This window comes from Plectropomus leopardus, chromosome 8, assembly GCF_026936395.1.
Source record: "Plectropomus leopardus strain MGB_pleo_1.0 chromosome 8, ASM2693639v1, whole genome shotgun sequence".
Lineage (NCBI taxonomy): Eukaryota > Metazoa > Chordata > Actinopteri > Perciformes > Serranidae > Plectropomus > Plectropomus leopardus.
In genome coordinates, this window is record NC_142183.1 from 33408466 (window position 1) to 33433307 (window position 24842).

The 24842-nt window shown below is 39.5% G+C and overlaps 1 protein-coding gene across 2 annotated transcripts in view; it reads left to right on the forward strand.

The window, feature by feature from the left end:
* uvssa (UV-stimulated scaffold protein A) overlaps positions 1–24842 on the forward strand; it is a 43496-nt gene that overhangs the window by 14980 nt on the left and 3674 nt on the right. The window contains exons 9-13 of one of the 2 annotated variants that reach the window (XM_042493249.2): positions 11909–12020; positions 18324–18531; positions 20063–20194; positions 21881–22064; positions 22900–23011. In XM_042493249.2, coding sequence (XP_042349183.2) covers positions 11909–12020; positions 18324–18531; positions 20063–20194; positions 21881–22064; positions 22900–23011 — 748 coding nt within the window. The remainder of the gene's footprint in view (positions 1–11908; positions 12021–18323; positions 18532–20062; positions 20195–21880; positions 22065–22899; positions 23012–24842) is intronic. The other variant, XM_088081395.1, reaches the window with a different exon arrangement.

Here is a 24842-nt window from a genome sequence, read left to right on the forward strand (position 1 = left end):
CTGAAAGGTCCAAAATCTGGACTAAAGATGATCAACATACATTTTTCAAACCAGTCCAGACTGCCATGAATGCCAAAATGTAACATACATTTAACAGGAGTAGTTTTCATTTGAATTTTCAGCCTGTTCTCACTTCGAACCTGTCAAATACATCCACTCTGTCAGTGCTTTCAGCATACGAGCATAATGCCAAAAGCCACCTTCCACGTCTAACCAGAATACAGCTGGACGGTGTCAGATCAGAACGCATTCCAACAGAACCAGCGGCATGGTTATCATATGCTGGTGGACGGCCAGAAGGCACCGGGCACACATATGCAACATGCATGGGCGGCGTCACCTGAGAACGCAGCCGGACAGAACCGGTCATATGCGCATAGAACGCAGAAGGGCAGCGTCAGGTAATAACGCTGCCGGTAACAACATAATTTGCGCTAATAGGGCAGGCACAAACATCCATTCGGACTCAAGGGTGCCTGATTTGAGGGTGTTCAAAGGTCAAGGTTGCTGTGAGCTCCAAAAACATGTTTTTGGCCATGATTCAAAAATTCTGGTTCTAATTCTGACAAAATGTAACATACATTTCTAATAGGATAAAATGTTTGCTGATTTGTTGGAGGACACAAAGCAGACAGGCTATCCTTAGCTGTGCTGCACCGTCCAGTTTGATCATACCTCCTCAACAGTGGCAGCTGTGGCAGAAGGACTTTTTTTGGGTTGCAAGTAAGGGTAAGTAAGTAAGCCTAACAAATCTTAAACAGAATAAAATGATAAAATTATGACATTTTCTATCCCAAAGGTCAAAGGTCAACTGCAATGGGACAACATAATGTTCTTCAAAAACACTTTTCTGGCTTATATTCAACATCATATCTCAGGAACAGAAAGAGAGATGTCTGGATGGACACTGATTTGCTGACACTAGTCTTGGGTGTCCCTCTCGAAACTGAGGTGATTGTACAGCTCTGTTGTGCTGCCAGTCGGGAAGATGTATGTGGTATATTTGTAGGTATTTAGTGTCATTTTACGGCTGTGTACAGCAGTGCTTTTCTGTGTTTCTGTTGTTTAGTTGACAGTAGTTTTATATAATCCTCTTAAGAGAAATGTTTACTGCAAAGGCTGAGTTGCGTCAGTCTTGCAGGTCAAGTGTTGATGTTTACATTCGGTGTAACTGGCCACAGCAGTTTGTATTTCTTTGTTTGAACATCCCAGAAAAACACGAGCATGCATCATTTTAGAAACCCCTGCAAAAGTGAAGTTTTGTCTCAGTCTGACTGCAGTTTGGCTTTTGCGCAGGAATATGGAAGTTATACGATTAAGAAAGTGTAGTGCCAAAGGAAAGTGCTGTGTGACAGCGAGGTAAGGTTGTGGAAATACTCTTAGACTGATCTTGATTTTTTTAGGTAGGCCTTTTTATAGTGGCTGTTATTGAGTAGGCACCCCCCCTCTGCAGAAGCTGAGCTTGTGGGGTGCTAGTCGTGGTCCTGTCCCTTTCAGCAAAGAGGGTGCCACCTGATTGCCATCTACTGCATGTAATACACTGAGTATAGTTTAAACTCATACAGCCCCACTTTAAAAAAACCCAAACTATCCCTTTAACACCCAATAAGAACAGCAGTGTTGACAAGTCTCTGGCCCACACACTTTTACCTTTCAGGTCAGTCACCTATTGCTGCCCATTAAGTTCTGGATTGGCCTTTTATTTTACCTCCACCAACACTTTTATAGTCAGGCTACTTCACAGCAATCACCGGAAGGTTCTAAGGGCTTCCTGCAGGACTCCTGTCCTCTGTTAAGTGGGACATATCAGGTTCAGGATGCAAGAAAATGTAAGCAAAGGAGCAAATATGTTGATTCAAGATCACACAGTAACACACCGTGTCCGCAGTCTTCAGTTACACCTGAACTTCTCAAATCTGTGCGTGCGAGAGTTTGTGTGTTATTTAAGTGTGTGTCAGAAATATGATTGTGTGTTTATAAATGCATTTGTGTATAATGTGTTCATTAAGCTAACTGTTGGAAATGTCTTGTGATAATGATGGCATTAGTGTATTCCCAAAAGACATTTTCCATTTCAGCCTTAAATGTAGAATGAAATGATCTGTGTGTGTGTGTGTGTGTGTGTGTGTGTGTGTGTGTGTGTGTGTGTGTGTTGCCAGGTGGGGAGCTATATTAACTTGTCAGGGGAGACAATGGAGACATCTCTTAAGGCTTTTTCACCTCCTCGTGTTCTCCTCTCCTCCTTCCCCCCTCCTCCCTCTGCTTTTACTTCCTCCTCCTCTCACTCCTTCCCAGCTCCTCTGCGTGAGTGTGTGTGATGGTTAATCTGCCCCCTCCCCTCTCTGCCATACACCTGACTTATGGCTGTGCAGTAATAATTTGCCAGACCTTGGCAGGCTGAGTGTACATTAGCATATAAATAGCAGATGCACTGAGTGCCCATCACAGTCGACTACATTTAATTTTTGGTTTATAAGATTGAATGGGTTTTTAAACGCAGCGCCATCAAACTTGCCAAGAGACAAATGAAGTCAGGGGAGCAGTTGTCCGAGGCGGCGCCCTCACATCATTTTTATAAAGGATAAGAGTCTTGTTTAAGGGAGAGGAGGGGGAAGGAGAGAGGAGGAGATGCTATAGAAGCTGAATAAGCAAGACACCTGTGGAGGCAGCAACATACTTCAGTTTCTAATCCTGTTCAGACAATGACTTTTAACCAGGTTGTCAATTATTCTCCCCGGTGAAGATACATTATATGATCAAAAGTATGTGGACACCCAAACATTATTAACTATTAATATGCTTACCTAATCTTAACCTAAAACTCTCTGACTTCTTTGGTGAGAGGTGTTAAAATTTGGATTCAAACTCCTGCCACCTGCTCATTAGGAGTAGGAGTGTCAGTTTCAATCAATTTTGCTTTCAATAGTCTGACAACTGATTTTTAAGAACCAGTAAGGTTTAGCACTGCATTTCTAGATTGTTTTGTCGTGAGTTGCAGAGTGTTGAACATGTACGGATGTCTCCCTTCCCTCCAATACAAAGCCTTGTTCCTATTGCAAAAAACAAAACAAAAAAAACACCAACCCCTAACACTCGCTAACATCTGGCTTTTTAATGCAATGGAAAAGGTCACAGTCAGCATTCACACCCATGTCAAATGACTCTGCAGTAGTCACGGGTATTTATTGGCTCCAGCTCTAATCAGCGTTGATGGAAACACAACACCAGAGTGAATGCAGTAATGTTAGCTCGTTAACAGGTGAGATGATGCAGTGACTCGCCATCACTAATTACCATTTTTCTCCAATTAAGCAGAGCTCAAACGACGATCCAAATTAGTCTGCACCGAATTTGAAATATATATATATGTATATATATATATATGTATATATATATGTATATATGTATATATATATGTATATATATGTGTGTATGTGTGTGTGTGTGTGTGTGTATATATATATATATATATATATATATATATATATATATATATATATATATATATATATATATATATATATATATATATATATATATATAGACATACTGTATACACACACACACACAGGAAGGCAGACTTATTGGCTGCAAAACCGTGTACACATCTCGGCTCTTCTGGCAATCGAAAAGGAGTTTGTTGCCTATTTGTAGCGGGTTTAACCATGTTTAAAAAATGATAATAAAATTTGTGGAAAAGGAGTATAATGAAACCAGATAGGACTTGGGTCTCTTTCAAGAAATCATAACTAGGTTACTCAAGATAATCAGACCTTCTTGTGAGCAATTTCTTGTTTCTTTTTACCGAACTACACCCACCAGCCGAATACTGATACGGTTGGCAGGTGGAGTTTGAGAGAAAGAAAATAGTTCCTACATGAAACTGCTCAAAACAAGGTGGATCACATTGAGTAACCGTGTCATGATTTCTGGAAAGATACATTGCTGTTGAGTTTTTTGAATGTTTTTTTGGTGGGGGCCCACAAGTCGAGTGCCATTGAGTTCCATTATATTGGAGAGAAGGCAGACATCTCTTTGGCCGATATCTCCAAAACTCTGCATCCAAAACAGTCTAGAAGACTAAAAACTGTAGTGGGCGATTTTCATTATTTAAAAAAAAAAGATTCACCACTTAATTGGAAAAAATATTCAACAATGAAAATAAAAATGCTTGTTCGTGACAGACTCAACCCACTTTCATGGTTATTGTAGCACCCATTGAAGCCGTATTGCCCAAGTAACGTATGGGCCTTTCTTAAGCAACCACTTCCAGCAGATCTCTACTTCATTTAGTTGTTAAAGAACTACTTATTTTTCTTCCTTGCCTTTTTTCCTTTTAGGAAACCTGCTTTATTTTATCTCAGAGTAAACATTGCCATTACAGTAACACATAGCCCAGCTTTACTTAAACAACTTTTTTATTTATTCTGCTCTGTTCCCCAACTATTTTTATTTCTATCTGTTTTTAATGTTAAAGTTACCCATATTTGTTTTGTCTTTTTCCCATTACAGTGACACATGGCCCTGCTTTACTCAAAGCATCACTTCTAATTTGTCTGCTAAATCTTGAGTTTCAGGTAAAGCAGCAGTTTTTATCTCGTGTGTGTTGGGAGGAGGGGTGGGGACTCTGCGTTGCTGTGTGATTTTCTCCTCGTGTGTGTCCCAGTGAATAAACCAAAGCTCTGTTAAAATGCAAAGCAGCCCCCTATGCAGCCATGTGGGGGAATAGAGGCCATATTTTAGCTGCGCTCCCCGTCAGCAAAATGTTTCTGGAGGAAAGCTAATTCTACTGTGAGACTTACAGCTCTGCCAGGCGGGCCGACAGCACTCGATGCTATCAGGATTAAATTAAGGTGAATTAGAGACAAAGAGGCAGAAAGAGGGGGAAAAGGGATGATGTTAGGGCAGGATTTTCCTCCAGCTGGGTGATCACTTCTTAGTCTTAGGTCATTGATCAGAGCAGAATAAACCAGCTGGGATTAAAGTAGACAAGCACAAAACCTATAGAGACTATATCTGTGTGTATGTGTGTGTGTGTGTATATGTGTGTGTGTCTACGTGTGCTGTGTGTGAATCCATTGTGCTGTGAGGATGAATAAGTGTAGCAGCGGACTGGAGTAATGGAGAAAGTTTGGTTTGGTGTTTAAAATGTTACACTTGTGTTTAACAGCATTCTCTCAGCTTTTCTTTGAGAAATAAATAAGACGGAGTCTCAGTATCTCACACCTCAGCTCGGCCTTGTGCACCATCCTCTCTCACAGTAAAAGGGTCATTTGTAGTAATAACAGCTCTGTTTTTATCAGAGTCAGGGGGATTTTACCTCTCTACCTTTTGCTTTCTGCAGCATTATGGTTCACACTAATAAAAGTCACTTGAATTTTTAATGTTAAGAGTGGAATTCACATTATTATTTTTAGTCCACAAAGGAGAAATGAGTGGAAGTACTCACAGAAGCATATATAATCTGGAAATAGTTGTTACACTCTGAAATAAATACTTTTGAGTAATTTTGATCACAACTGTGGCATTTATGACATTGTGACATTTACGATCGCAGACATTTCCCTTATTTTCATGCCTGTGTGCTGTCCTTTTAGAAAATAAGCATAAGGCTACCATGTAGTGTCTTGTAACATTGGAGCTCCCCATCCACACTGAATCCATTTATTATGCACTTCTGTCATGTAAACAAACTGGTCTCAGCCAGCTGCCACTGTATTTTGTTATTTTGTTGTGAAATAAGGAGGTATCCTGTAGATAAGTCTTTGTCCTTATCCATTGCAGTGCTTTCAAAGCGAGCAACAGACATAAGTAGAAAACCAGTCCGTCAAACGTTCTGCTCAAAACAGCGCCTGCAGCCCTTTAAAACACCTCTTTTGTTTGCTTTAAATCCAAAATAGTTTTATATTAGCACAGTTTTACCAACTCTGCCATGTCTCCTCTCGTCACCCCCAAAATGTGTGAGTTTTGAAGTAAACAAACAGCTTGCAGTGCTCTGTCCCTCACGCCTCTACAGAAATGTTATTTCTTGTTCTCATAGAAACCTTAAATACAAGTATGAACCTGAAAATGACTGTAATGGGAAAAAAAGACTATAAAAGCAAAAAAAGCCAAACATTTGCTGTTTTCATGCTTCTTAAATATGAGAATTAGGGGCTTTTTTTTGTTGTTGTTGTAAATGATTATTAACTAAACAGCATTTGATTCCTGGACTGTTGGATAAAACATACCAACTGAAAACATCACCTTACATTACCATTACACAGGGCATGTTTCACTATCTTATTACATTTTATTGACAAATTGATTATTTGAGGAAAATATTAGGAGAAATACTATAACAATGAAATAAATCTATAATCTATAATGAAAACCCCCCACTATTTTTTCATTAAAAAGCCATGTATGCACAGCTGATGATTGCTGCAAATAAACATTTAAACCAATGTTACCTTTGGGTCAGTGTTTGTAGTAAGTTGTGATAATGTAGTGTCAAAAGAAGTAAAGTACTTATCTGTGATGTTTTAAATATGTTCTAAATGGTGTAGACCAGGGGTCGGGAACCTTTTTGACTCAGAGAGCCATGAAAGCAAAATATTTGGAAATTTATTTCAGTGAGAGCCATATAATATATTTTAAGACTGAATTCAACTAAATGTGAGTATAATAAGCCTCTGAATTTATTCTTTTAAATAATGTTGTTATAATACTCACCATTAATGCGACTTCTGGTGCTGCATGGATTTGCTGATGGCTTTGTAGTCTGGTTGGTACTTGGTGAGGTTAAGCTTCATGCAAGCGTTGAGGCTTTCATCCGTTAAACATGATCGTAGGTTGGACTTGGTGTTTTTAAGATGTGAGAATGACTGCTCACATGCATACGTAGATCCAAACATGGTCAATACAGCAATACTCTCACGCTGCAGTGTGTGGTATGTGACAGGAAGCGCTTTCCAAGTTTTGATAAACAGCTGGTCTTCGGGTTGAAGTTTTTCATTTCTGTCCACATGTGCTTGCTTGCCAACTCCGCTTTCTGTCGTGCGATTCTTTCCAAATCTGCATTCAGTGACTTGAACTTATTCACCCACATGTCTGAGGCCTTCAGGTCAGCCACTTCTGCTTCTGCTCTGACGGAGACACCAGGAATGTAACTCAGGTCGGCTGTGTTCAGTGAACACCCGTTTGGATGGGTGATGAACTTAAAAAGACGAGTGTGCTTACGAAATTCTCCAAAGCGTGCTTTGAACGACTGTAGGAGACTGGATGTGAAGCCAGCTAGCTGGTGGAGATCAAAGTTTTGAGTGGGCTCACTTGCTGTGCATGCATCTTTAAATTGTCTCAGTTTTTCAAAATGTAGTAAACAACCTGTTTCAAGATCCATGATAAAGAGCTCCAGCTTTTTTTCAAAAGCAAACACGGCTTGTTAAAGGGATAACACTGTATTTCCAGTGCCTTGCATTTTCACGTTGAGCTGGTTCAGATGTTCAGTCATATCCACGAGATAGTAAAACTTGAGGAGCCACTCAGTTTCGGCTAGCTCAGGATGCTTGATGTCTTTCATTTCAAGGAAAGTCCGGATTGTGCAAAAGCAGACCGTGATAGTTATTTCCAACTTCATCCAGCAGTGTTTTAAACTGGCGATCATTTAAGGCTCGGGCAACAATAAAGTTGATCACACGAATGACCAGCGACATCACTTCGCCAAGCTGCCCGTCACACATCTGAGCACAAAGTGCCTCCTGGTGTAGAATGCAATGGAAACTTAGAATGGGTCTATTTTCATGTTCATGGAGAAGCGCCACAAATCCTTTGTTTTTCCCCACCATACACGGAGCACCATCAGTACACACTGAGAGAAGTTTATCCATATCCAGGTAGATTTTTTTCTTGAGCGAACTCCATGAAAGACTTGAATAAATCCTCACCTCTTGTGGACCCTTTTATTGGCAGAACAGCAAGACTTTCTTCGTGCAGTGTGTCACCAGCAGCATATCTTGCTATCACAATAAACTGCGACAAATGGCTTACGTCTGTTGACTCATCCAAAGCCAGGGAAAAGAACGGCGCTGCATTTATGTCCTTCACTTGCGTTTCCTCCACTTGGTTTGCCATCATGATGGTACGATCATGAACAGTTCTTGCCGACAGAGGCATGTCTTGTATCCGTTTGATTATCTTGTCTTTGTTCAGAAGATCATCAAAAAGTTCATTGGCTACATCCAGCATGAATGTTTTAGCATACTCGCCATCTGTGAATGGTTTTCCGTTCCTCACTATTGCTAAAGATCCAGCAAAGCTAGAGGAATTATAGTCACCTTGCCGGGTCCATGCGCGGAGTTGCTGCTGGCTAGCTTGCACCCTGCTCAGTAGCTCTTGGCACGCTTTCTTTTTGCTGCCTCCCGCAGGGTATTTTGATGCAAAGCATGGCGTGTGTCGAAGTGCCGCTTTACATTTGACCGTTTCATTGATGCAATTTTGTCATTGCAAATTAGACACACCGCAGAACCTGCTCTCTCCACAAAGGCGAATTCTTCGGCCCATTCGTCCTGAAATGTACAATACTCCTTATCTTTTTTTCTTTTCGCCATCTTCTTCGTCGAAGGGTTAGCTTTGAGCTAATGACCGAGTAGACTGATTCAAAAGGGGGCGTTTACCTGTTTACCCAGCAACGGCCAACGTAGGCTATTATCATCCAATTGAAATAATGGACAATTGCATCTGCAGCCAACTGCAGCCCTGAACAGGACATGAGCAGTGAAAAATCGATGGATGGATTAAAACAAGTGAGAATATTTTATGTTTTATCTGCGAGCCAGATGCAATCATCAAAAGAGCCACACCTGGCTCGCGAGCCATACGTTCCCGACCCCTGGTGTAGACAGAGGAGAAATACACCCAGTGTAACACGTTATTCAAAAAATTCTTACGATCTTAAAAGAAAAGGGACCTAAAATAGACTTCATTTTACTGATCACCATCTTCTTCTTGAACGGTAACAATTAATATTGTTTTCACATTTCATAAATGAGGCCTAATTCCTGTCCCTCTCAGACCACCCACCATGTCTCAGCCTTTGCAGCTGCATTAATGACAACTAATTAGGCTTTAATTGTTTAGTTGCTGGTTAACTGAGTAGTGAGTATTGTAATGTGAAGTGTTTTAATTGGTGTCTGCGCACAGGATCAAGAGGTGTGTTAAGGGCTGTGACATGGTTAGCTGACGCTGTCTTGTGGTCCAGTTATGTGCGTGTGGGTGTGTTTTAGTAATCATCTAAGGACTCATCATTTGTAAACTAATTCAAACATTCTAATGGGCTTTATCAGCAGTAACACAGGAGCCCTTCTATTGCTCTCTCTCTCTCTCACACACACACACACACACACACACACACACACACACACACACGCACACTAATGAAAAAGAGGCCTTTGGGAATAAGGGGTTAGTTTAACGTTAGGTTTTACTGCTCCTCATAACCCTAATCACTGTGATTATTATGCTGCTAGACTGAAGTGTGTGTGTCAGTGTCCTCAGCTGTTAAAGACATAGCAGCCACCACACACACACACAGATTTGTGTTATGGAAATGACCCCCGTGTGTATGGAGTGTTGTGTTCTGCATTGTAGCCCAGCCAATGGCTAACAACCTCACCAGGAAATTAAAAACCATAAATTTTGCTTAGCGCTGATAGCAGCTCATCACACACACTCACACGCACATGCATGCACACACACACACGCACACACACACACACACACACACACACACACACACACACACACACACACACAAAATCATTGCCATCCCTTGCTCCAAAGAAGTCAAAGAAGAGATCACACAACCCTGAGAAGGAGAGTGAAGGAATGAGGGATAAACTGTACGAAACTACACATCACTTAAATATGTGTCGACTGGTTGATATTCTGCTCCTTACTTACAGTTAATTATCTGCATTCAGTGTATCAGTGAGTGTAGTTTTGGTTTTGTTTGACAGATTTTGCCTTATTCACGAAAAATCTGTATGCACAGATTTGATCTCAAGGCTGTTTATATTCTACATTTTTCTTATTATCAACAAATAGACCCAAACCAACAATGAATGTAACCAAACTGCAAGTACTGTGTATGTTTGAAAAGCCAAAACACACCATGAAAAGCAAAAGCAAAACACCAAATGTGGATTAATCTACTGCTGAAAATAGTCCCAAACAAATGCTTGTTTTCCATCCGTTTGAGTAACGTCATAAAATTGTTGACATTTTTGTCCTAAGTCATGCCTGAAGAGGAATCCTTGTCATGTTTTTAAGATGATAATCGTAGTTTGCAGTGATTTATGTGGTTATTAAGGTTACATTGAGGGCACATGATTAGACCAAGATTTCTAAACGTGAGTCAGAATTAGTAATAAACTGTTTTTTTTCTTTTGCACCAAGACATTTACTGTATATATGTATATATACCCACCGCTCAAGCTGAAAAATGCTGATTCAGGTCACTGGTCATTAAATTGCTTCAAGTAAAGTTCTGGATTATGAATGTTAGTGTTAATTGTGACTGCCCCATCCTTATTAATCTGGAAAATATTAAAAAAAGATAATATTTGGCTTAACAAATAGATAAACACAGAGGACTAATTATTGTATGCTCTATATGTTGGTTAAAATGTCTGTGTTGTTACTGTCTCTTGACATGAATTGTGTTCTAATAAAGAGAGCTGATTGGCTCTCAGCTGTTGTACTTCATCACTGCTCAACCTCTGGACTTTATTCGGTGTTTGCCTCATCTGCAGTATATTACGGACGTTCCCAGATTAGTTTTCTATCGACAGCAAAGCTTTCCCGTTTCCAATACATGCATGTTGGTGTTTTTGTTTAAGAAATAACTCAGTTGTACCAGCTTGTGAGGTCCATGTCTCAAACCAGCCCGGAACATGTAAGCTCAGCGTTTATCGCAGGACACTGTGCAGGTGTTGCATTCGTTGTTAAAACTCCTGAAGGTCACTTAACTCATCACCTCACTGTGAAATATGATCAAATCACCTTCTCCAGGGTCGGTGTGCTCGTCTGTGTTTGCGTCTGTTGTGGTGAGTGTGCGTGTGTGTGTGTGTGTGCATAGTGTAGTGTGTATGATACCTCACTTTTTCCTATTTCATACTGTACATGTGAGCAGCAGACTTATTCTTTCTCCGTCTCTACACACTATTCAAGAGTATGCAGACTACCAGAAGACAGCAGGCGACAGAACTGTCTAAACAACAGTGTATTAACCAAATTGTTGCTCACAACTGTTTTCCTGAAGTTTCCACAAAGGTAGAGAAAATAAAACAGTTTGACAATCTTAACTTTAAGTTCGCTCTGTTTGATGTGGCTGAAAGTAGGGGTTGAGAGATTATCTGCCTGGACGATTATTGGGCTGATTTTGCCGATTATCTGTACTGGTGTTTTATTTTAATAATCGCCAATGAAATAAATAATGAAGATGTGTGCATATTACATTAACTAACACCAGGGAAGGCAGTCTGCAATACATGCAAAGAAAGTGTCAGCATGGGAGGAACTTTTAGTTTTTAAAACCTCAGGGAGCTATTTTTATTCATTTACCTTTTGATTTAAAATATCCGTGAATTTTATTTTAAAAAGTTCCTGAGAACTTCCTGTATATGATGCTAAAAGTTTCCGTTTTGATTAAACATTTGCTAAAGGCATTTTAACAGAGCTTTGTGTTGGAATTTTTATACACCAAATTTGGAATTTTGATAGAAATATTTCTGGATATAGCGACCATAACGACACCTTGTAAATATATAATTTTATAATTCAATTGTTATGAATTTCTGTGTGTTTAAAACAGAATTAATGTCTTTGTAATTCTGATATTAAGAGCTAAACCGAACCTACTCTATCTCAGATGAAGGCTTCAGACGGAGAGGAGGACGATGATGACGATGATGATTTCGATGAGGTTCCAGAGAAAGAGGGGTATGAGCCGCACATTCCAGAGCATCTACGAGCCGAGTATGGTACGCGTTCAACTTCACACGCACGCACGCACGCACGCACGCACGCACGCACACACACACACACACACACACACACACACACACACACACACACACACGTGCATAAATAGTGAGGTTAAGCTACAAAAGAAGACCTGCTGCAGCCCTAATCTTTTAAGATTCACTCACTCACACACTCTGCAAACAAACACACACACTTCAAAGGCCCGCAGCAGCTGGTCATGTGCAGGTGAAGTGCTTCTGATATGGGTTTATTTATACAACCATGGTTAACCCTTTGAAACCTGGATCGACATCACTTTTCTTGTGCTGCATTCAGATGCCTTTTACGAGTATTTAACCCTTTGAGGCATATTGGTTTGATTTCTTTCCAGAACATGGGAAAAAGAGCAGTGAGAAAATTAACCAGAAATGTCACACAAATAGCAAGAAATTAGTAGATTTTGGATTTTTTTTTTAAAAAGCTAGGCAAAAAAATCTGGGGAGCTATATTTCTGATTATCATAATTATATATTTGAATTATTTAATAGAATATTTATATTCAGGTTTCTCACGCCACTAAATCTACATAGCAAACAGTGGTTTGCTGCTATATTGCTGCTATACTGCTATAATGCTCTGAATGTTACATACAGACCCTTTAAAGATGCATATTTAAGTGTGTGTGTGTGTGTGTGTTTGTGAGATAGAAAATAATGGATATAGCGACTGCAACATCACACATTTTTTTGGACTCCTGTTTTAAAGCTGTAAGTTTGGCATTTTGGCTGTTGCCATCTTTTTTCTTTTTTCTATTCTTTTTTCTATTTTGGTACGATGTACAGTATAACATATGCATTGGCAGCACTTTTTTGCCAATAACAATTTCATAACATGGGAATAACAATTGTTTTATTCACTATTATATGGCGGCTGATCTCGTCCTCTACTCCAAGGATAAGGGGCTCCCAAACCTCATTGTTTTTTCCAATTTGAAGACATTTTCAAAACCCAAAACAGGAACCCAGTATCTATATTTGTATATCTATGGATAGTTCTCCATGGATTCATCACTAAAATGAATCTTCACATCAGACAAGGTCAGTCAAGATTGTTAATGTAACAACGTTAACAACTGAAGCTTTAAATATCTAAAGCACAGCCTTACAGCTGGTGTGTTTATCCACTCAGGGTGATATTACAGTGAAGGCAAGCTCTTGATAGTCATCTGCACAGTACTTTTAGGCGTTTACCCAGGAAATGACAGCAACTTAAACGCCTATTGAGTTTAATCAGCTCACAGCTAGTGAGACAGTGAGACAGCGAGTTAGCTGTCTTCTGACTGCTAACTATGTGTTTTTGTCTGATTTGGAATGCAGCACAGCCTTGTAATGGAGACAGATAGTTTTTTTTTCCATGAGCATTTTCCCTGTGTATCTTTGATGGATATTGACCTGTCAACACATCCATTTTCCTTCAGACAGTCATCAGTAGCTACATATGAATGGCTGTTCGGTGTTATTCCTTCTTGCTCTGTGGTTGCATTGGACTGGTATGAATCATGTCTCGCCTCCAGGCAGCAAGCTAGGTTAGAGGTCAAATGTTCAGGTCATTAACCGACTGCCGGCTCATGTTATTATTGCAGCGTCAGCTACGTGACAACATGTTTTTTCGGACTATATGATGGAATTTGAATGCTGTTGATATCATTATCAGCCGCCACGTGCGAGCTCCGGGCAAACACTAAACTCTCACAATGCTGCTCCGTCAGCCATATTCAAGCTCCTCTACATCACTCATACAGACTCATATGTGAACTTCTTTTTTTTTTTTTTTTTACTGTATTTGTGTGCCTGCCTTTATGTGTCTGTGTTAATGACACCATAATAGAACATGTTGCAGACGCTGCTGTTATTGCTAGGTCAGCCATGTTGTTGTGGCTGCAAAGTGACCTTTGACCCCTTGGCAAGTACTCCCAACCAGCCTCCTGAGTCATTACATTCACCCTGTGCCTCCTTCCTTTACCTGTGAGCCCATCCCTCTCCACTCCCACCTCCCTCCATTACTAATCAATTAGACGCTAAAGTAATTAGATTGTATCTGATGTGCCCAAAACAGCTGTGTGTGTGTGTCAGGGTGATTAGTGGGCTAGGTAATGATCTACAGGGGCCATACCAAATTAACAATGCAACCTCTTTAATGAGCCCCTATTAGCCCTGCACCTAGATTTTACCCCCCACACACACACATACACACAAACATGAACATACACACACACCAGAGACCAAGCAAAAGCAGCTTGTATGTGTATCCATTTTTTGCTTGTTTTATTTTGATATGGATTCTTAAGTCTGTACATTTACACATCTTAGTACAATTACATGTTTAGCTCCTTTCATGACAACATAGACACAGGTTGGTTCTCTCAAACAGACATTAAATTTGGCATTTCTGTCCATTTGAAGCATCCCCTTCTTGTCAGGCTGAGAAAACTATATTTAAGAATAAACATAATAAAGAATGCATAAATGCAATTTACGAAATTTAACATGAAAGGAAGAAAAAAAATACAGATATGACAATAAGCAGAAATATGAGCAACCTAACAAAAAACCCTTTAGGCTGCTTGTTACAAAAAGAGTTTCCTAAAGATCTTAAAAGTCCTTTGAACGTCTCTCCAGCCGTCCACTTTGGCCTCAGACATCAGCAAAGCAAAAGTCGAGCTTTGCAAGACATCCTTTCATTTTCTATTGTGCAGTGTCTGGCTATAATAAAATGTGTAATTTTGGCAATTTGTGTTTGGGCAGGCCCATGTGTAGAAGGCAAGTTTTCTTTAAAAATCAATACAAATTTAAAGAAAAGAAAGGAAAAAAAAAAGCACCAAAACTTTTAAAAGAAAACATGACTTCTAAACTCACTGGCCCGCTGGTATAGGAGGCATGTTTTCTTGAAAATAATACAATTTAAATAAATACATAAATAAATTAATTCAAAATAAAAAAATTGAAAATTAAAATAATAAAAAATAGAATAAATAAATACTCAGAAAAGATTCAGACATTTAAAGTTGGATGACACACAAATAACAAACAAATAACACACATATGTCCATCCCCAATGTTTTAAGAAATATTTGACGTGCCTGCCACTTTTAATGCCCCCCCACCCTGCCCTCTCATAAATAACGAAACAATGATAAAAAGCCCTGAATCTAATAATCTGTCATTCTGTCCATACTTATATTTGACTAAATGCACTTAGTTAGATTCCTCCTCACAAAAACATATACTATCTTTACAACTCTAGTCATTTTTTAAATGATAGCAGTTGAAAAGTTTTCAGTTTCCACTCAGTAGAAATTACTTTAAAAAAAAAAAAGTTTAACATCGCAATTCATAATTAAAGTTAAAAAAAAGTTTTTTAGGGTAAATAGGGGAACTCTCCCAGACTCTCCCACACAGAGGTTTGGGATAAGCCCCCCAATACTCTTAAATCTTAGAAACGCCCCTGGTTTTTGCTGCGTTGCCTTCTGGTCTGACCAGAATCTTTCACCGTTTAACATCTTCAAGTGACAAAACAGGCACTTGAAGATGACAAGCTGCATGAAATTAGATGCCTTCATTATGTCTTTTACTTAAAATGATGATAACATTTAATTTTATAATGGATCTAATCATACAAAAGAAAAATGTGCATTATAAATCTGAACAGTGATTAGCAGTATCAAAGGAATCTATGAGATTTCAACAGGTCTTTTAGGTTCAATGTTTTTCTGAAGTCCTCAGTATGTCATTGTTCCTCTCCCTATCACATCAATTCATCTCCTCTCTTATACTTTCTCGACCACAATAGTCTTTCTATTGCTTTCTGTCTTCATCTGACTCTTTTCAGCTCAGCCAGTGGATCACATTTATCATTTCTCTCCATTTCTTCTCCTCCTCCTCCTCTTCTTCTTGTCTCTACCACGTTCATTCATTCAGAGAAAGCCTGGCTCTGCTCTGTACTCATCTCCTTTTATTTTATTTCCTCTCTTCCTCTCTCTCTCTCTTTCTCCCTCTTCTTCCGCTCTGTCCTGTTCTGTCATTCTGATTATCAGTCCTCTTATCCCTCGCTCTGCTGTCAGGACACTATCTCTGTCTTTCTCAAATTAACATTTTAATTACAGGCCCTGCTTAACCCGAGAAAATCAATACCTCTTTCTGCCTTTCCTCTCTCGCGTTCACTCTCCCTCTCTTTCCCTCAAACCCCCTTAACCCCCCTTTTCTCTCCCTAACAACCCCCCTACACACACACAAACACACACACACACACACACACACACACACACACACACAACTCTGCACATTTCCTCCCATTGATCTATGCATCTTAACATCCAGACAAACCTCCGCCATGTGGCCGTTTGAAAAGAGCAGATTGAGTCAATGTTACACCATCCGACAAAGAGAGAGAAGGAGGGATCAGAGAGGGAATAGAGGGCGAGGGGAGGTAGAATGAAATTGGGATTACAGGCCATCGCTTCACTTTTGACATATTTGATTATGTTTTTCTAAAAGCAACTTTCTTTTTTTATTAATTATGCAAACATGACTGCCATTATTACTGATGGACTGGGGCCATGACCAGAATTTAGAAATACAGAGTGCACAAGCTGAGGGCTGCACCAGATGATTATTTTCACTATTGATTAATCTGCAGATTATTATCCTAGTAATCAATTCATCTTTGGTGTACAAAATGGCAGAAAACAGAAAAATTACCTTTGCATCATTAATATCTTTTGTTTTGTCTGATGAAAAGTTCACAACTATTCAGTTATCTAACAATAATGTGGGACCAAGAAAAGCAGCATATTGTCCTCAAAAATCTGGAACCATGGCTGTAATTCAATTATCAAAATAATTACCTATTAAATTTTTACAGTAGATTAATAGACTGACATCATACAATTTTGATAAGAGAATAAAAAGGTCTAAAAAACAATCAATGCATGCATATTGCAGACTCATTTATTACATATTCACTTTCCTTGCCACTTAAGAAGGCAGTGAACCAATTGCAAAAAATATTTTTCTTATTAGTCACCTAGATACAAAAACATTGAAAAATAGGGTCCATGTTAAAAATATCTTAATAATTATCTTAATAATATCTTAATAAAATATCTTAATATCTTAATAATCTTAATAATCTTAATAATATCTTTAAATAAGATTTTAAATATAAAATGCAATAAAGTAATGAATAGGGTCTGACACATTGATTTAACAGTGATATAAAACTGCAAAAAAAAAATCAGAATTTCTTTGGTATTTTTATCTAAATTTAAAATGCAACAAATCACTTATTGGTTTTTACGATTGCGAAAAGATTTTTCAGTAAAACCTTGCTCGGGCTTAAAGTCGCTACCATTCTTAATATGGTGTATGTGTTATTCCATCCATCTGAGACGAACACCTCTCTGACAGTGTTTCTTCTTCAGTAGAATATTTTTAATTTGTATTTTTGACAAATGTGTCCTTTTGAACCCGACCTAACATAATAACTGACAATCTGACTATAGAATCCTTTTTGAGTTTGTCAAGCGTAGGCCAGTTCTGCTTAGTTAAAAACAAACTCAAAGTTGTATTTAACTCACGGATTTCACTTTTTATACACGCACAACTTGCTGTTCAGACTGAAATTGACTGCTTCAGCTTCTTTTTATGTAAATTGTTGTTGTAATTAAAGCAGTAGAGAAAATATGCAAACAGGCTGTCATTCTGTTGCATTAGAAACGGAGAGTTAGAGTACAGAGCGGATCATTTGTGTGGTGTAGCACGGCACTGATAGAATCTGTGAAGCATCCAGGTCAGCTTTAATAATGTGTGGGATCAGCATGTCGGCAGCTCTCAGCTTACTGCTTCCCTCTGATCTCACCTGCTGCGTGTGTGTGAGTGCTTAAGTCCTGTTCAGTCCCCAGAGGGCCTGGGTGACCCCGTGTTTGACCACACACACACACACGCACGCACGCACACACACACACACACACACACACACACACACACACACACACACACACACGCACGCACGCACGCACGCACGCACGCACGCACGCATACACAACACACTGCTGCTGATCTTTCTTTATTCCGATTAGCACTAAAATGAAGTCAGTCATTCTTGTAGAAAATGTAGTAATGATCTACAAATGTATGGTTAGATGTGAAATGTTTCATGTGCGCTCTGATTGTTGTATTTTCTAACAGCAGAGAAACACCAAGGTGTGTCCCATCACACTGCTGGTCAGTATGATGTTAACTTCCTGTCGTCTCTGTGGGCAGGTTTGGATCCAGCTCCCTCCACCTCGACAGCACCGGTCACAAAACAACCTCCTGCTAAAAGACCTGCAGCTCCTCCTCCTCTGTCCTCCTTCTCCTCCTCCTCCTCCAGGCGGCTGAAGAGACTTATAGAGGAGGAGCAAGATCCAACATGTGCAGCAGCCACACTGCGCCACATCAGAAAGAACCTTCCTCTGCCCGCAGAATCCAGGTACACACACTGACAAGTTCTGCTGTCTCCCAGCTTCCTGCATCTTTCTCTGACCTGCTCTCACAGGTTCTCTTCTCACTTTTTCATACCTTGCCTCACCTCCTCTCACTATACTGTACCTACGTTCACATTATCATTTACGACATAACTTACACTTACAGTCATGTATCACTCGAATGAGCAGAAATACGCAACAAATGGACACTTTTAAGAGAGGAAATTGCTCTAATGTGCAATTTAAAGCCTGTACAAGTTTGGCAGTTTAATGTTTTTAATGTTAAGAGTGTAAGAGTGTTAAAGAATCATAACTTAGTGCTGAAAGAGAAACTAAGTATTTATTGCTTTTGTGTTAAGCCAGTGTGACGCTCCAACACTTAGGGGGACAGCACGATCTCCTCGCCTGGATGACGTTGTAGTATTTCTTTTTTTCCCCTTTTTTTTCCTTTTTGTATTTTGTTTTTATTGGTTTATGTGAACGTACAAATACAAATTAAAAACCAAATGAACATGAAGACCTCACAATCATGGAAACATAAATAAGAAGACAGATAAATACATTAGATTAAAAAGATAAATAAATAAATACAAATAAAATAGAACAAACACAGACATAGGTGGAAAAAAAGTAACTAAAGAGGCCAACAAATAATATGTTTTGTAGACAAGGGTACTGGATCAAAACAAATAAATGAAGAAAGTTGGTGGCTACTAGTTGAACTACAACTTGTTTCTGAAACTTGTTTGCACAAATTCAGGTCTCTTGTAGAACTTAAATAGATCACCTCAGTGGCATATAATACATGTAAATATGGTGATATTTTAAAAGATATTTTTTATGTAATTAGTCACATGACTGTTAACAAATGTATCTAAGATGGCATCTTGCAGGGTCAGTCTTGGCTGATGAAGAGCTGTGATGCTCGAAACATCACTTTGGTGCATTTAATAAGTTAAACTGAAGCCCTGCAGTGTGTGAGCCATTTTATGACTTTTTACTCTGTATAATGTGTGTTATGTTATGTACTGTATAAAAGCAAAAACACAAAGTTTGCTGAGCCACCCCTCCTTTTTTAGAACCATCACAAATAGAATCAAATACTATGGTTTAACTGGATATTTATCATACAGATCTGCATAGCGTCATTTAAGGCCTCATCAGAGATATTGCCAAGTCGCCAAAACTCCACAGACTTCTGAGAGCAGCCACTAATATGAGCCTCAGGGGCCTCACTGTAATGACCTGGCTAATTAAATTAGTCTCAGTGCCCGAGACATGAGGGATGTTCAGCCACTGTCACTCCATCAATTTTCTTTGGTCATTTAGAAATCAGCTCTACAGATGTGTGCTGCCCACACAGAGCAGTGCGACTGTCTGATACCAGTATGTCCTCAAATCAACTTCTTAGAAATTCAAGAAAAAACTATTTCCCTCTTTGTAAATAGCCTTTAAGAAACACACATGTGATGACATAGGTGCTGTCCATGGACTGTGGTGTTGATTTAACGCTCCCTCCACTTGTCTGTCCTGCAGCAGCACCTCCTCTGCTCCCACGACATCTCAGGCCACTTCAGAGCAGAAAGCCGCAGATGCTCCTGTGGTGCCATTTGGTTTGGACCTGTACTACTGGGGCCAGGAGCAGCCCAACGCTGGAAAGATCATCAAGTAACACATGCACACACGCACACACGCGCACACACACACACACACACACACACACACACACACACCCACACACACACACACACGCACACACGCGCACACACACACACACACATTGTATCACTGATGGACCCAAATGCATCTTTATACATGACTGTAGAGTTCAGTCGTGTGTTTTGTATTTTATTATTCTAATATAACAGTAGAACTATAACCTGACATGTAATTTCTTTGTCAGAATATTTGATTTAACATCAGTGCATGTTTCAGTATTTCATGCATGTGGAAGAAAAATGAAAGTCCCACAAAGCACCCGCTACATTTGTGTGCACGTTCAATCAAATATAGTGGGTTTTTTTTGTTGTTTTTGATGCCTCTGCGCCGGCGATAGGTGTGGCTGCAGACATTATGTTTTTGGGTCGTCCTCCCGTCTGTGCCGTTCTTGTGAATGTGATATCTTAAGAACACTTAAAGGGTGTTTTCTTCAAATTTAGCTAAAACATCCACTAAACTTAAGGATGACATATCTAGATTTTGGTGGTAATAGGTCAAAGGTTAATGTCACTACGATCTCATCTGTCTCATTCTTGTGAGTGCGTTATCTCGCAAACACCATGAGGGAATTCATTTAAATTTGAAAAAAACAGTTTGTCTTAACAGTGAACCCATTTGAATTTGGTGGTCAAATGTCAAGGTCACTGTGACCTTAAAAAAGGTGTTTTTGGCCAAAACTCAAGGAGTCATACAGTAAAATTTTCCACTAACATAATGATGAATTGCTGACTTAATATCCAAGAGGTCAAGGGTCAACCCTGACATTATAATGTTCTGCAAAAAACACTTTTCTGGTTATCATGCTGTCATAAAAAGAGATTTGGTTTCAGAATTGGTGACACTAATCTTGGGTGTCCAACTTGAAACTGTGCTGATTGTATAAATCTTCTGTGCTGCCGGGGGCAGATATGTGTGAAGTTTCCTTTTTTTTTACAGACATGATTGTAAACTATATGTTGAAGTGCACGTGGAGACACACAACCACTAGGCAGTAATTGTAGTTATCTTATAAATAACTTCTAACATTTAATTCCACACAGCAATAGAACAGTCTTAAACGGTCTTTAGTGTTTAAATTTGAATTGGATTTGAATTTTGAATTGTAATTTATTAGCACACAAAGTGATAAAAAAGGAGATGATAACAAACATAACAAGAATTGTGCAGGAGAGGTTAAAAAGGGGCTTATAGAATTTACAATCTATTCAAATACAAACAGTAATTCTTTCTTTAACATGACAATATAACAAACAAACAAGTAGTTATAATAATCATGACTGGAGCAGATGCGTAAACATAACACATAAACACAGCCGATACTCTCACTACAGCACTGGTGTTTTTTATGTAAGATTTCAATGAGAATAATGATAAACAAATTTTAAAGTGAGTACAGGTACTCCACAGTGATGGTCCTCTGTCTTTCAGAGCATATTGTCTGAGAGTTGTGCGGTAACATTTATACATAAAAACATTTGTTAGATAAATAATGAAATTAAAAATGGACAGCAGATTTAATTTCAGCAGAGGAGCAGCGTTTTTCCAGCGATTTGACGCAGTTGCCAATTGGAAAGAATTCTTTTAAATCAACATAATTTGTTTGCAGGGATACAAATAAGTCTCGTCCTCGTGCAGGTCGGCCTCTCAGCATCAGTTCTGGGTTCCCATTGAGGTGGATGAGGAGGTGGAGAACGAGGAGCTCCTGGCAGAGAGCAGGAGCAGATACATCTCCTTCCCCGGCAGGTTCACTCCTGTCAGCCATCACTGCAGAGCGCCGCTGGGCAATGGGAAGCTGTGTCAGAGACAGGACCGCCTCAAGGTACCAGGACAAACACACAGTCAGACAATTATGTATGTGACAGTTTGCGGTTCTCTTAGTGTGTGTTTGAGCTGCAAATATGTTTTCCCGAGCGTCTATATGAAAAGAGGGTAGTTATATGCACACCACATATGTATAAAAACAGCATACATGAGAAATAATGTAACACCTGCACACTTACTCCATGCCACACAAGTTTATTCAAGACATGATTTTGATCCTGCTCTGCTCCTCGTCAAGTCAAAATGTTTAAAATATCTACACGTAATGCACACCAACAAGTCGACGAGCTCCATGGTGGCAGGTGTGGTTAACTATCTGACGATCAACAACTAAGTAAATTACATAGAAAAAGTACAAAGGAAAAGAAAAATAGTGATGTCAAGGCCATATTACAAAACATCAAACACGTCTTATTTCATAAAAACATTATATCAAAATTCTTTATATCGAAATTCATCTTTATATCAAAATACTTTAGATTAAAATCCATCATCAGTCTACATCACCAACACTCAAAACTGTATTCAATTAAAGGTAAAGGAGAACAGAAATAATCTCAAATACATAGAAAAAAGCCTAAAAACAGATTAAATTTCAGTAAAGGAGAAAAGGGCACGGGAGGCATCCAATAAAGGAATAAAAATCTCAATGAGGGAAGACACCCACCTGTTATATTAACAAACAACCTGGTTATATTTATAAACAAATTTTCACTTATACTTGTGTGTCAGAGTCTAGTAAACATACACAGTAAGAGCCTTTAAATAAAAGCATTATCTTTTAATTCTGTAAAAATGTTTTAATTTAATACTCATGATTTAACCCTCTCCAGTGTCCTTTCCACGGTCGGATCATTCCTCGAGACGATGATGGCCGACCCTGCAGCCAGGAGGACCGGCTGAGGGAGGAGCAGGAGGAGAGGAGGAGGAGGGAGGAGCAGCCTGGTGAGGAGCGACACACTCACACACACACTTTCACTCTACTGCTCAGTCTCCAAAGTGTAACAAAAATCTTCCTCTGATCATTTAAGACACGGGGGACGACATTAGGAAGCTAAATTGTTGCGGACGTGGTCCAGTGGTGTGGGTGGTTTTTGCTGGTGGTGTAAATGCCTTCGATCAGTTTGTGAGTAGTGATGAAAGGGTTTACTTTTTGTGCATCAATAACAACGATAAACAGACAAAATCAGCTGCTCTACACATTCCCATTGTCTGATAGTGTGTGTTTGTTGTTGTGTGTGTGAGTGAGAGAGTGTCACCAGCCTGCAGGATGTCCACCAGCTGCCTGCAGTGTCTTGTTAACCACCAACTCTGCGTGTGTGTGTGTGTGTGTGTGTGTGGCCATGGCATGCAGTCCAGTGAGTTGTGAAATAGCATCTTTTGTTACCAACTACACTATCGATCCGCAAGTCAATCTCACACCTAGACACAAACACACGCACACGCGCACGCACACACAGATCAGTCTCACAGTAGGGGCAGCAGTGGCCTGAATGAGTTGATGGACCATTGGCCTCAGCTCCCTCTACTATTCAGTCACACACTGACACACAAACATAAACACCAACACCCACATGCATCCGCAGAGAGGTTAAACAGGCAGTGAGGGACACTGTAAAGGTCGGCTGAGACCAGTTGTCATAGCGACAGACATGGAGCCAACATGGCTGTATTTTGGGCCCATGTCGTCAAACTGAGAGACTTATAGTTTTTGTTGCTGTACCAGTTCCTACTGACAAGCACATAGCCACAGCATCATGTGACCTAGAAAAGCCAAAAAAGTGTTTCTGTTGCAGTTTTGTGAAATATGGCTTTTTTGAATCACCTGAAATACCACCTCATGTGAGCTACAAACTTTGTTGCGATGAATGGGAGATTTTTTCGTAATTGACGTGCGTTCATTAGGTGTATTTTATATTCGCAATTTCAATTTGCACAATTTGAGGGTTAATGGAAACCCTCAGTGCTGCAGTTACAGAATGAAACTTTAACAAAGAGTCATGCGAATGGAAAGTGTAATGAAGTAATTACAGCTGATAACATCCTGCACGGTTTTACAGAGCAGAAGTAGTAAACAGTGTGTCGTGCAGCCTCATTTGGATCCAATTGTGGTGTTAATGAAAAGTGTAATGTCATAATTCTGGGTGATAAAGTAAAAGCGTGTGTAATGCAGAGTAATGACGGTCTAAACGAGGAGACGCTGCTAGTTAATGACGTACTGCAGAGGAATTAGAGATAAACCTGCAGTAATGCAAAGTAATTACACTGTGATTGTGATGGGATTGAAGCCGGGCTCTCCGCTCTGTCAAAACACTGACCCGACCTCAGTGTGTGTGTGTGTGTGTGTGTGTGTGTGTTTGTATGTATGTATGGTGGGGGTTATTAATCAGCCAGTCTGACCCTGGGTCTGACTGGACCTTCAACTATCCCTCATTACACATACACACATACACACGCGCACACACACACACACACACACACACACACACACACACACACACACACACACACGGGCAGAAGAGCAGTAATTGAAAAGCAGCTGGTGTATTTAGGAGAATCATTACTGCTAAAAGAGGAGCAGCTGCATTTACATTGTGTGTGTGGGTGTGTGTCCTCTATCACTTTGTTGTCATGATCTTAGAGGAGTTTGAGAAAGTAAAGAAAATAAAGAATTAAAGCAACAGATGAAAGAAAAGAAAGAAAAAAGAAAATAAAGAGAAAGGTGAAAGAAAGAAGAGAAGCCGAGAGAGAACGACAGTCCTCCGAATTTAATCAG